At 49.6% G+C, this 12168-nt stretch overlaps 1 protein-coding gene across 1 annotated transcript in view; it reads right to left on the bottom strand.

The window, feature by feature from the left end:
- Positions 1-322: 322 nt before the first annotated feature.
- GPR143 (G protein-coupled receptor 143) overlaps positions 323-12168 on the bottom strand; it is a 29685-nt gene continuing 17839 nt past the window's right edge. Inside the window, exons 6-9 of the mRNA XM_070784376.1 lie at positions 11569-11677; positions 9759-9876; positions 8260-8503; positions 323-740 (exon numbers count right to left, since the gene is read on the bottom strand). Coding sequence (XP_070640477.1) covers positions 646-740; positions 8260-8503; positions 9759-9876; positions 11569-11677 — 566 coding nt within the window. The 3' untranslated portion in view covers positions 323-645. The remainder of the gene's footprint in view (positions 741-8259; positions 8504-9758; positions 9877-11568; positions 11678-12168) is intronic.

The raw sequence follows: 12168 nt of genomic DNA, 5'->3' as shown, positions 1-12168 counted from the left end.
CCGGGAGCTGGTGATGGACAGGGAGGCCTGGCGTGCTGCAGTCCATGGGGTTGCAAAGAATCCGACCCGGCTGAGCCACTGAACGGAACTGAATGGAAGCTTCCCGTAGACTGAATCGCTACCGCTCAACACAGCTGAGGACCGAGCGAAGGCTAACCTGGTGTCCAAGCCTGCCCTCCTCTGCCTCCTAGTGGTGGGTGAGGAACTTGCTCCCAGGTGCGTCCCCGGTCCCTGCATCATCACTTATCTTACACAAGAGCATTCGCTTAGAGGTGTTATTCAGACAGACCCCAAGTCAGGCTGGGAGCTCAGACACAACTACTTCTTTTTTTTAATTATTGTTATTTATTAACTCTTCCAAGGACCTGGATCTGGCGTTGACATTACAGCCAGATCAGAGAAACGAACGTCCACGGAGACTCCAGACAAGCTGCTGGACTCCAAGCACAGGCTCACGGTGGGCCTCTGCATCACACAGAGGCTGCCAGGGAACATTCTGTTAACTGTGATGGCAGGAAGATTCAGTTGGGGGGGACGCTACACCCCGCAGTGTGCTGACTGAAGGGCAAGGGTACCGTCATAAGGGATGAGAACCCTCGCGTCTGAAAATACACACAGGGTCCAGAGCCCTCTGTCTCGTCCTCTCTACGGGGTTCCTTGGACTTTCGGAAGAGAGTCGGGGGCCTTTCCGCCGCGGGACCCGCTTGCGATGTGGATTTCAATGGTGCTGCCGCCGGAACCTGGGGAGGAGGAAAGACTGTCACGGGTCAGTGTCAATGTCCGGGAATGCCTTTCACAACTTGCACGGCCGTATTAAAAAGCGAAAAAAGAAAAATACATAATACGTCCACCTACGCGGGATTAAAGCAGCCCAAAGGACAGAGCAAACCCTACCGGATCATCTCGGGCAACTTGACTGATGTCATGACTGTATCCACCCCACTGCCCTTACCCTGAGACACTCTCAGCCAAACCCTGTGGACGCTGCAGAGCAAATGGAAACCGGGCCTGTTGACACCGTGCAGCTTCAGGGCCCTGGGACTTGCGCTAAATCAGGGGTCCCGATATCTCAGTGCTCGGTGGTCCTGGGGGGTGGGGGGTCACTTGGGCAGGGGGCTCCATGGTCACCTGGCCACCACTTGCACAATTCTAGGAAGTACCCGGAGGCCTTCTCTTGGTAAAACTAAGAGTGGCCTTTTCACAGATGATGCCATGTGGCTGGAGGAGGGGGAAGGGTGTGGGGAGCTATCAGTGGAATCAAAGCCAGGCATCACTCGCCAAAACTGTACCCCTAGAGGCCCGTTTAATCCATCCCAATGACACACCTGCCTCTGGAACCTGTGGGAACAGATGTGAAGATTATTCTCTCAGGGCAGAAATACCCAGGCTTGCCTGCTGTTGTGCCAGGTTCTAGGGTGTGTGTGTGTGTGTGTGTGTGTGTGTGTGTGTGTGAGCCATGGAAGACATAGGGAAGGGTGGCCTTTTCAACTGTGCATGAGGCAGGTGACTCCCGTTGCTGAAAACCTCCAAATCCCAAATTCTCTCAACCTATACACCCTATGGACGGCTGCAGCCTGTTCCCGTCATGACCCTCTGCTCGCTCACAAACTTCAGGCGCAGGTTTCTTTATACCCAAGCTCAATCCTGCCACATGGCCTTTGCACATCCCCTTTTCTGCCTATGAAGCTCTCCTGATGTTCTCGTGGCTCACTCCCACACTGCACTCAGGTCTCAACTCAAATGTCACTTCATTCTCAAGGAGGTGTCCTGGACCCCTCGCTAAAACTAGTCTCCTGCCCTCTATGGATATGCCATCGTTCACAGCACTTCCTTTTTCCTTTATTTTTTTAATTTCGATGACGTCCAACATTTTTTTTTTTTTTTTTGAGTCGCTTGTGCTTTAAGTGCATTATTTTCAATTATTTCTTTGTAGCTGTGCTGGGCCTGTTGTTGCTATACGTGGGCTTTCTCTAGTTGCCGTAAGTGGGTTTGTCATTGTAGTGGCTTCTGTTGTTGCAGAGCACGGGTTTCAGTATTTGTGGCTCATAGGCTGAGTAGTTGGTGGCACACGGGCTTTATTGCCCCATGGCATGTGGGATCTTCTCGGACCAGGGGTCAGACTGGTGTTCCTTGCATCATAAAGCAAATTCTTAATCACCAGGCCAACAAGAGCGCTTGTAGCATCCCCACGACCACCACATGAAACCCCACGGTGGGCTGCATGGGGAGAGGCGCTGGGAGGGTCCTCCCAGGGCAGGGTGAAGATACGTCCCGGTGGCTCCAGGTCGGGGTAGGTCACACCAAGAGTGACGAGCCCACAGAGAGCATAGGAATTTAGAAGACAGGAGAAGGGGGGAAAGGCTCATGTCAACAGGCATGGACCCTGCAGCCCCATCTCAGGAGAGTCGAGGTTGCCTGTCAAGATGGTGGGAGCAGCTGTTTGGCTGGAGCAGAGAACGCGCTCCTCCTGGAGGCCAGGCAGTCAGTTCAGTTCAGTTGCTCAGTTGTGTCCGACTCTGCGACCCCATGGACTGCAGTCCCAATCTGCAGTTATGTTGGAGCCAAAAAAATAAATAAAGTTTCTCAGTTTCCATTGTTTCCCCATCTATTTGCCATGAAGTGATGGGACCAGATGCCATGATCTTAGTTTTCTGAATGTTGAGAGTTAAGCAAACTTTTTCACTATCCTCTTTCACTTTCATTAACAGGCTCTTTAGTTAATTTTCACTTTCTGCCATAAGGGTGGTGTCATCTGTGTATCTGAGGTTATTGATATTTCTCCTGGCAATCTTGATTCTAGCTTGTGCTTCATCCAGCCCAGCGTTTCTCATGATGTACTCTGCATATAAGTTAAATAAGCAGGGCGACAATATACAGCCTTGATGTACTCCTTTTCCTATTTGGAACCAGTCTGTTGTTCCATGTCCAGTTCTAAATGTTGCTTCCTTACCTGCATACAGATTTCTCAGGAGGCAAGTCAGGTGGTCTGGTATTCCCATCTGTTTAAAAATTTTCCACAGTTTGTTATGATTCACACGCTTAAAGGCTTTGGCATAGTCAATAAAGCAAAAGTAGATTTTTTCTGGAACTCTCTTGCTTTTTTGATGATCCAACAGATGTTGGCAATTTGATCTTTGGTTCCTCTGCCTTTTCTAAAACCAGATTGAACATGTGGAAGTTCACAGTTCACGTATTCCTGAAGCCTGGCTTGGAGAATTTTAAGCATCACTTTACTAGCGTGTGAGATGAGTGCACTTGAGCTGTAGTTTGAGCATTCTTTGGGATTGGAATGAAAACTGACCTTTTCCAGTCCTTTGGCCACTGCTGAGTTTTCCAAATTTGCTGGCATATTGAGTGCAGCACTTTCACAGCGTCATCTTTTAGGATTTGAAACAGCTCAACTGGAGACCAGGCACCAGCTGGGAAGATGACTTCCGGTTCCAAAACGCATTCCTGCTGGAGGCGCTTCACAAAGGCTTTGATTTCTCACAGGGTCACCCCACACTGTTTACCCTCACATCCTGAGCTCGTGGGAACTTGTGTGCAGTCTCTGTAGTTCTTGCAGAAAGACCATGGCCTGGAGGGTCACACAGTGGCTCGTGATCGAGGTCTCAGCTCAGCACCCACCCTCGTGACCTGACACTCTGGGGCATGCTCCACATCCTGTGGTTTTTTGTTTCTCCTAAGTTCTTGCATCCTTCGCTGTCCCCTCGGGCTCCACAAAGGAGACCGCTTCTTGCCACAACCATTCTGTGAGTCTCAGATGCCAGCACCATTGCAGATGACCCCTGAACCCCCAAGCCTAGCCCCGCCTGGGCTGAGCTGGCCTGCTGTCTGCACCGAGTGCTTTCCAGCATGTCTGCCTTTCCACGGGTTTCTCGTCTGGTCTTAGCAAATCCAACAAGGCTGTGGTAGGTGTGCACTCATTCTGCATCCGTGGCGTGTGAATACCTGAGTGTCCTTGCAGGAAGTGCAGCTGCTGGTGACCTCACAGTGCCCAAGGGCCAGGCCTCCTTCCTAGCAACTCCCGGCAGTGAGCCTTGCAAGTCCAAGCAGGCTCTTGGGAGCTTCCTAGCTCCGTGTAGACCTGCCATTCGGGGAGGCATGTCGTCTCTTGGGCCCTGGGCCATTGTCCTTGGATTCCTTGACATTTCAAAGCCCTAAATTGGCAACCCCAGCCAGGAAGTATGGAGCATAAGCTATAGAGAATGTGTGACACCTAGCCCTGCATCCCCTTCAAGCTGTGGAACCGCCTTCAAGGTTTAGCCAGCCTGACAGATTGGAGGCCCTGGGGTCTGTTCACTCCCATACTCCCTGGGCATTGGGAACCCATACCAGGAGTTATGTGGACCGCACATGGGTGGCAGGAAAGAATCTGAGACAACAAGATGCATGAGACAGGATAGAAACGTGGAAGGTAACGGGGAAGCGTGGGAGAGAACAGGGAACTCTGAAGATCAAGGGAAGATTGTGCAAAATAGAACCATGTGTGGGGGGAAAAGAAAGAGGAAACAGGGAGTGGAGGGAAAGACAAGGTATTGTGAGAGTAACAGAATTGCAGAAGAGAAAACTGCAAGAGGGAGACGAGGGATGATGAAGGGAAAAGAGACCCGTGAGAAAGCGCGGCATCCCGGAGAGAAAAAGGAACTTTTGGAGCCACAGAATTGTGTCAGAGGATACAGAGAGATGGGAGAGACAGAATCGTGAGAAAGGGTGCTGTGGGAAAGGACAGGAACTTGAGGGAGAAATACAGGACTGTCAGAACAGAAGATTACAGTGACCAAAAGGTATGCATGAAAGGGTCTGGCTGCTTGCCGCTCAAAAGCCAATAAGCGGGCCAGGTTGGTGGAAAGGAAAAATTTGCTTTGTTTCAGATGCCAGCAACTACAAGGACGGTGGCAGACGTCTGTCCAAAGGCCAACCCCCCCGACAGGCAGAGAGTGAGAGCTTTTAGAGACAAAGTTGCGGTGGGGTGGGGGAGGCGCGTTACACGCAGAAGCAGTACAGTCACCTCTGATAATCCTCTTCACTGACTTCATGGTGCTAAGAGTCAGACACGACTGAGCGACTTCACTTTCACTTTTCACTTTCATGCATTGTGGGAGGAAATGGCAACCCACTCCAGTGTTCTTGCCTGGAGAATCCCAGGGACAGGGGAGCATGGTGGGCTGCCGTCTATGGGGTCGCACAGAGTCGGACACGACTGAAGCGACAGCAGCAGCAGCAGCAGCAGCAAGTCCTGGGTACAGTTGGGTCATCATGTCGTTAATTTCCACCTGGTGTGTTCTGGTATCTATAAGACAGCTCACAGGAGGTGGCTCAGAATATTATCTATAGCCCCTTCAGAAAGAACTAAAGGTCCTGGTGTCTGTGTGTTCGTCACTCAGTCATGTCTCTTTGTGACCCCATGGACTGTAGCCCACCAGGCTCCTCTGTCCATGGAATTCTCCAGGCAATAATACTGGAGTGGGTTGCCATTCTGTTCTCCAGGGGATCTTCCCGACCCAGGGATCAAACCCGGGTTTCCTGCCTCACAGGCAGATTCTTTGCTGTTTGAGCTACAGTGGAAATCTCACTACACTTAATGAGTACATTATTATTATTTGGTCTCCTTTGACTGTTTTCCTTTGTTTTAGCATTTCTCACCTCTGTGATTAAACTGATTGTTTGACTAAACTCCACGCACAGCAGGCAGGCAGAGAACATGACGGAATGGCGGGCGGCAGTGGGCAAGGATCATACAGTCTTACGTTGTTTCGTTACGGGGAAAGCGTGTTGTGGGAGAGACTGGTCGTCATGAAAAAGAGGGTTAGGGGAGCCCTGGGAGATTTTTGCATAAGAATGAATAATTTGGGGATGAATAGGCAGTTGTGGAAAAGAAAAAAGCAAAATTGAGAACAGAAAATCATAGAAGAATAAAATGGCAGAAGAACTGAAACGTGGTCGGGAACAGAACCCTAGGAGATAAAATGGTGATATGAGACTGACCACAGACAGCAAAGAGCTGTGGGAAAGTAAAATTATTCAAAAGAGGAATTCTGGAATGAAACAGAAAGCTGTGGGAAAATGGAGAGTTGTGGGCAGGGCAAGGATTATGGGGAAGAAAGAAAATTGTGGGAGAAGTGTAGAGTTGGAAAAGACATGGGGTTGGAGAGAGAAGTAGGGAATTACAGGGAAATAGAGCTTTGTGGGAAACACGGGATTGCATGGAGAAGGAGGAAGACTGGAAAAGCAAGGGATAATTGGAAAGATGTGAGGGCTTGGGGGAAATCCTGATTCTTTACAAAGATGCTCCTCGTATTTTGAACTCAAGTTGTCATCAGGAATTATACACAGATCCTCTCACTGTGAGCCGCCGCAATAGTCATGAAAGTGAAGTCGCTCAGTTATGTCTGACTCTTTGTGAACCCGTGGACTGTAGCCCCACTAGGCTCCTCCATCCATGGAATTTTCCAGTCACTAGGTTAGTCCTACGAGCAAATGTAAGTGTTCTATCTCCGCTCAGAAACCTTAACTGGCCTTTTGCTGGCCCCAAGATAAAAATGCAGAATCTGTAAACACCCCTGGATAGATCTCTTCCCCACATGCCTCTCTCCAGCTTCCCACCACCAAACTACATGCAAATTCAGCCTTTATTTATTTATAAGTCTTTATTTCTAAGTTGCCCACATTATGCTTCTCAGAGACGCTCACACCCCAGCCCCCGCCTCAGCTAAAGTAGTGTTGATTGGGTTGCAGGTGCTCAAGGAATATTTGTTCAAATTCAGTTGCCTTTTCTGTTAAGTGGCGAGTAAGTGCCAGACACCATGTTAGATGCTTAATGACGAAGGCTCGGTGGAAGCCTGTCAGCCTGGAAGTCAATCCTAAAGTAGCAGATAGAGGCTTAAGGATATGATAAACAGGTCAAGCTTCATCCTAACAGTGCAGACGGGGAGAGGCCTAACCGTACTTACCACTTCGAGTTTGTATCTCTGGGTTTTTCTCTGACATGTAACAGTATTTTCTGTCTTATGAAAGCAAAGTGGCTGGAAAGGAGAAAGGAAACACGCCCGAGATTAAGGCAGCCTTATCTCATTTCCGAGATTACCACTTTATTCGAAAAGGCCCCCGGTTCCTGAGGGTTCTGGCCTCACCATACAGCCTGTGGTATAGACATAGGGGTCTTGTATATTGGAGTCATTCTCTTTGCTGATTTTCACCCACATCTTTAACTGTGGTGTTAGAGAAGACCCTTGAGAGTCCCTTGGACTGCAAGGAGATCCAACCAGTCCATCCTAAAGGAAAGCAGTCTTGACTTCACTTTCACTTTCAAGCTTTAAAGAAACATTATTTGGGCCTTAAACTAATACTTGCACCCTCCACATCAGTTGGCTTAATGGACATAACCCCAGATTAGATGAAAAGTGAAAGTGAAGTCTCTCAGTGGTGTCCGACTCTGCGACCCCACGGACTGTAGCCCACCAGACTCCTCCGTCCATGAGATTCTCCAGGCAGAAGGTTGGAATGGGTTGCCGTTTCCTTCTCCAGGGGAATCTTCCTGACTCAGGGATCGAACCCAGGTCTCCAGCATTGTAGGCAGACTCTTTACCATCTGAGCCACCAGGGGAAGTCCAAATTAGATGAACAGGAGTTTAAAAAGAGGACCAATTTGAGGACCACGGTGCGAGAGTCTTGAAGAGGACAGAGTGGAAGAGCCAGCGACGGGTGACCTGCATTTCATCTTAAATGCCCCCGGATGAAGTGGACAAACCAAAACTGCACGTAAAAATCTCCAGAGGTCAGGTCGCCTACTGTTCATTGTCTTACAGCACACGTCAGCACCGGATGAGAAGTGACCGTTTATCTCAGACTCAGAATGTCATGCAGCCCAAGGCAGAGCTAGTGATTATTAACACAAGGCTACGGTGCTCAGTCCCTGGGTGGGGAAGATCCCCTGGAGGAGGGCATGGCAACCCGCTCCAGTATTCTCGCCTGGAGAATCCCCAGGGACAGAGGAGCCTAGCCGCGGTGACAGTCCCTGGGGACACAGAGAGTTCAACAGGACTGAAGCCACGTGGCACGCAGGCAGAGGAAAGGCACCACGCTCACATTACAAGGAGAGGTGAGTGATGAGCTGCAAGATTAAGGTGGTCCCTTTCCACTCATGCCCTGAAGCTGGTTCCAGAAATCAGGGCAGGGAGCCTCCTGGTCATTGACAAAGGAGTTCCTGGGGAGCGTGGGGCCCCCAACCTAGGCCTGCCTCTACCCAGAGGCTCTTACCTTCAGAAAGCAAGCTCAAGGCCTCATCGGAAGTGTGCGTGCCGCCCGGAAGCTCCTTCTTGGGTGCGGGGCCTTCCCCGGGCTCTTGGGGGCCCCCGGGGGAGGGGGGCGCCCCCTCGGTGGCCGAGGTGGTCATCGAGTCCCACTGGATCTCCTTGCTGGGACCTGGAAGCGTCAGGCGGCAGCCTGTCCAGCCATAGAAGGCCAGGGACAACAGGAAACCTTGGGCTGGATTCAGGATCCCCTGGAAGGGAGGGGAAAGAGACGGCATATAAGTCAGGGCACTGATGGGCATCACGGCTTACAGGGGTCACTTCGGTCCACAGGGCTGGCCTCAACTGGGGTGCACCCTGTTGGCTAGTTTGGGGCAAGAGAGAGACTGGCTTGGAGGTTCTGAGCCTTCAGAGATGCGTGGGAGACATAGGAGACAAGAGGGGTGGAGAGGAAGGTCCCGGGCATCACCCCAGCAATGTGGGTTCTCTAGAATGCTTTATATTTATGGACAGTGTTCCAAGGGATACCTCCAACTCTGTGGCTTTTGCAGTCTGCAACACTTCTTCCAGAGAAATTCCCAGATATTCTTAGTCTGCCTAAAAAGTTTGAGACACTTGCCAAACTAACTTACCAGAGTCATATGTGTTTAATAATGATGGCAACACTGAATGCACACGCATCTAATTGAGGACACGGTGAGCCTCTCCACTTGTTTACTTGCTAAGTGGTGGGTTGCCAGGCCTTTCTCCAGGGGATCTTCCTGACCCAGGGATTGAACTGGGGTCTCCTTCATTGGCAGGCGGATTCTTTACCGCTGAGCCACCACGGAAACCCAGGCACTTCTCCACTAACAGCTCCTGTATGGAGTTTTTGCAGTGGGGACACAATATCCTGGAAACACTGAGGACGATGTATCCATGAGCTTTCCACCTGATTATGGTGGTGTGTTTCTAGGCAATATTGTTGCCTACATGTGTGATTAGGTAGTTGAAATGAGTATAATCTCTACATCCTGCATTTTTCACTTATTATGAGATTTCATAATTGTCATACTTTACATTGTCATTTTCAGCATCTGCATACCATTCCATCAAGATCAAACACAGTGATTTACTTAACCATTCCCTTTTATAAAAAAAAGAAAATGTGGGTTGTCTAGAATGCTTTATATTTATGGATAGTGTTCCAAGGAATACCTCCAACTTTGTGGCTTTTTCAGTCTGAAACATTTCTTGCAGATAAATTCCCAGATATGTTTAGTCAGCCTGAAAGGTTTGAGACACTTACCAAACTGACTTACCAGAGTCGGATCCCTTTAATACTGATGCCAAGAGTAAATGCACAAGCTAACTCATGGACCACAGCCAGATAAAGGGGCCCCCGCAACCTCTTCAACTCACCACATATTTAAATAACACATAGATCATACTTCTCAGTGGTTTTTATCTTGTCTGGGTTTTTTTCTTCTCCTTTAGGAAGTACATTTAAAATCAAGATTGACCTACCATCATGAACCACGTGGTCTTGGCTGCGTTTCTGACCTGTTTCAAAGAGCTGCTGTTGATATCTGGTTGCATTTCAAGATAGAACAAAAGGCTTTCGTTGATGACATTTGAGAACCAGCTGTGAGAAAGAAAATGGGCCACAGGTAAAGAGAACATGTGATATCATTCTTTTTTTTTTTTGCTTATTTTTAATGGGAGGATAATTGCTTCCCAATATCCTTTTTTTTCAATGCCAGAGGTCAGGGGACATGTCTGCATGCATGACTGCTGAGTCACTCCATCATGTCTAACTCTTTGTGACCCCAATGGACTGTAGCTCTCCAGGCTCCTCTGTCCATGGGATTTCCCAGGCAAGAATACTGGAGTGGGTTGCCATTTCCTCCTCCAGGGGATCTTCCCAACTTAGGGATCAAACCCACATCTCTGGCATTGCAGGCAGATTTTTTTATCTACTGAGCCACCTGAGAAGCCCCAGGGAACATGTCTCCCAAGACCTAGAAGTCCGGGAGGGGTGACCAAGTAGCTGCAGAATTAGACGAGAATTAGACGTCAGAGACGGCATCCCCCTCAGCCGAAAGCAGAGACCAAGAGACCCTCCCGATGGTCACAATCAACACCACATCGGGTGGAAGGTTCTGGCACACGTCAAATAGCCCAGAAGTCGTTCCTCCTTTGACGAGCAAGCTGACGTCTTGATGGAAACCAACACGAACCTTGATGTTTTATGTCGGAAATTTCTGACGGTAGTGTCGGCAGGTCGGCGAAGTTGGAAATGGCAGGCTCGGGGTATTTTTAAAGGGAGGTGACTCACGGCTCTCCCAGGAGAATGTCCAAACCAGCCTCTTCCCATCAGATAAATTATCAACCACCAACGTGTGCCCTGTCTGGCAAAGCACTCTGTCGCTGCAGCAAAGGGCTTTCTGATTTGGTACTTGTCACAGCTCTATTTGCACAGAGCAAACCCACGTGAAATGCTGGGGCAGACTGCCTGTGGGGGACAGGGCAGGCCCACTGAGGAGATGAAGATTGCTCTCTACCCTTCTTGTTTTGTTTTGTTTTTTTTTTTAGTTGTTTTTTTGGCCGTGCCACACAGCTTTTGGGATCTTAGTTTCCTGAACCAGAGATGGAACTCTTGCCCCCTGCAGTGGGAGCTTAGAGTCCTAACCACTGGACTGCCTGGGGAGTCATGGTTTCTGTCCTTGTTGCCCTGAGCTGTGAGTCATCACACAGACACGGGGTGTCATCCCTGAGTCTCATCAGATACAGGAATCCTGCTGTCAAGACAAATGCAGGGACTTCTCTGGCCATCCAGTGGTCAGGACTCGGTACTTCCAGTGCAAGAGGGATGAGGGTTCAATCCCTGGCCAGGGAAGTAAGATCCCACATGCCTCACACTGCAGCAACAACAACAAAAAACTAATTAATTAAAAAATAAAACAAAGATGGGTGCAAAAATAAAAGATGGATTTAGAAGGCACGATGAAGCATTTGATTTGAATGTTAACCCTCGGCGATGGGACAGTACTCCAGAGGCAAGTGGTTGGGATGTGACCACGTTAAAGTGAGGATTTTCTGTTCTTAGCGATTCTCTATAATTTGAGCGGATGTGAATTTCTTTCCAGAAGGTCATGGGTGCAGACTGGCCTTCCTGTCTGGACAGCATTGCCTCCAGGGCCATCTGGACAAGCCTCTAAAGGTTTCCTCTCCCAAGACTCTGCCTCTGGAACTCAGGTCACACTTGGGAAGGCAACTTACAAGAGGTTTGCACTTCACGTCCCAGTGAGAGTTTAAAGAAACAGAAACACGTTACCAAACAATGAAAACCAGCATTATCTTGAAGAATCGGGTCTTGATCATGGCTCCCATGCGTCTCTCGTTCTCCGTGTAAATGCCTTGTCTTCCCTTCAGTAAGGAGGCCACTGTGGAGCAGAGGGGAACGGTGTGTGATGTTCATGATCGACAAAGGCCAGCAAACCGGATGGGAGCCCGCAAGTCACCCTGGAGAGCAGGAGGCAAGATACCAGCCATGCCTCTCTCACCACTGCATGGGGAGGGGCGGGGGCGCTTCTCAGACACTCGGGGGGAATACACAGCTCTTAAAGGTTTCCTTTGAAGTCTTTGTGGCTTCCCTGATAGCTCAGCTGGTAAAGAATCCGCCTGCAATGCAGGAGACCCCAGTTCAATTCCTGGGTCAGGAAGAGCCCCTGGAGAAGGGAGAGGCTACCCACTCCAGGATTCTGGGGCTTCTCTGGTGGCTCAGCTGGTAAAGAATTTGCCTGCAATGCGGGAGACATGGGTTCAATCCCTGGGCTTGGGAAGATCCCCCTGGAGAAGGGAAAGGCTACCCACTCCAGTATTCTGGCCTGGAGAATTCCTCGGACTTTATAGTCCATGGGTTCACAAAGAGTTG

Source organism: Bos indicus, chromosome X, assembly GCF_029378745.1.
Source record: "Bos indicus isolate NIAB-ARS_2022 breed Sahiwal x Tharparkar chromosome X, NIAB-ARS_B.indTharparkar_mat_pri_1.0, whole genome shotgun sequence".
Lineage (NCBI taxonomy): Eukaryota > Metazoa > Chordata > Mammalia > Artiodactyla > Bovidae > Bos > Bos indicus.
The sequence above is the reverse complement of the archived record's forward strand: the minus strand, read 5'-3'. Positions and strand labels throughout refer to the sequence as shown.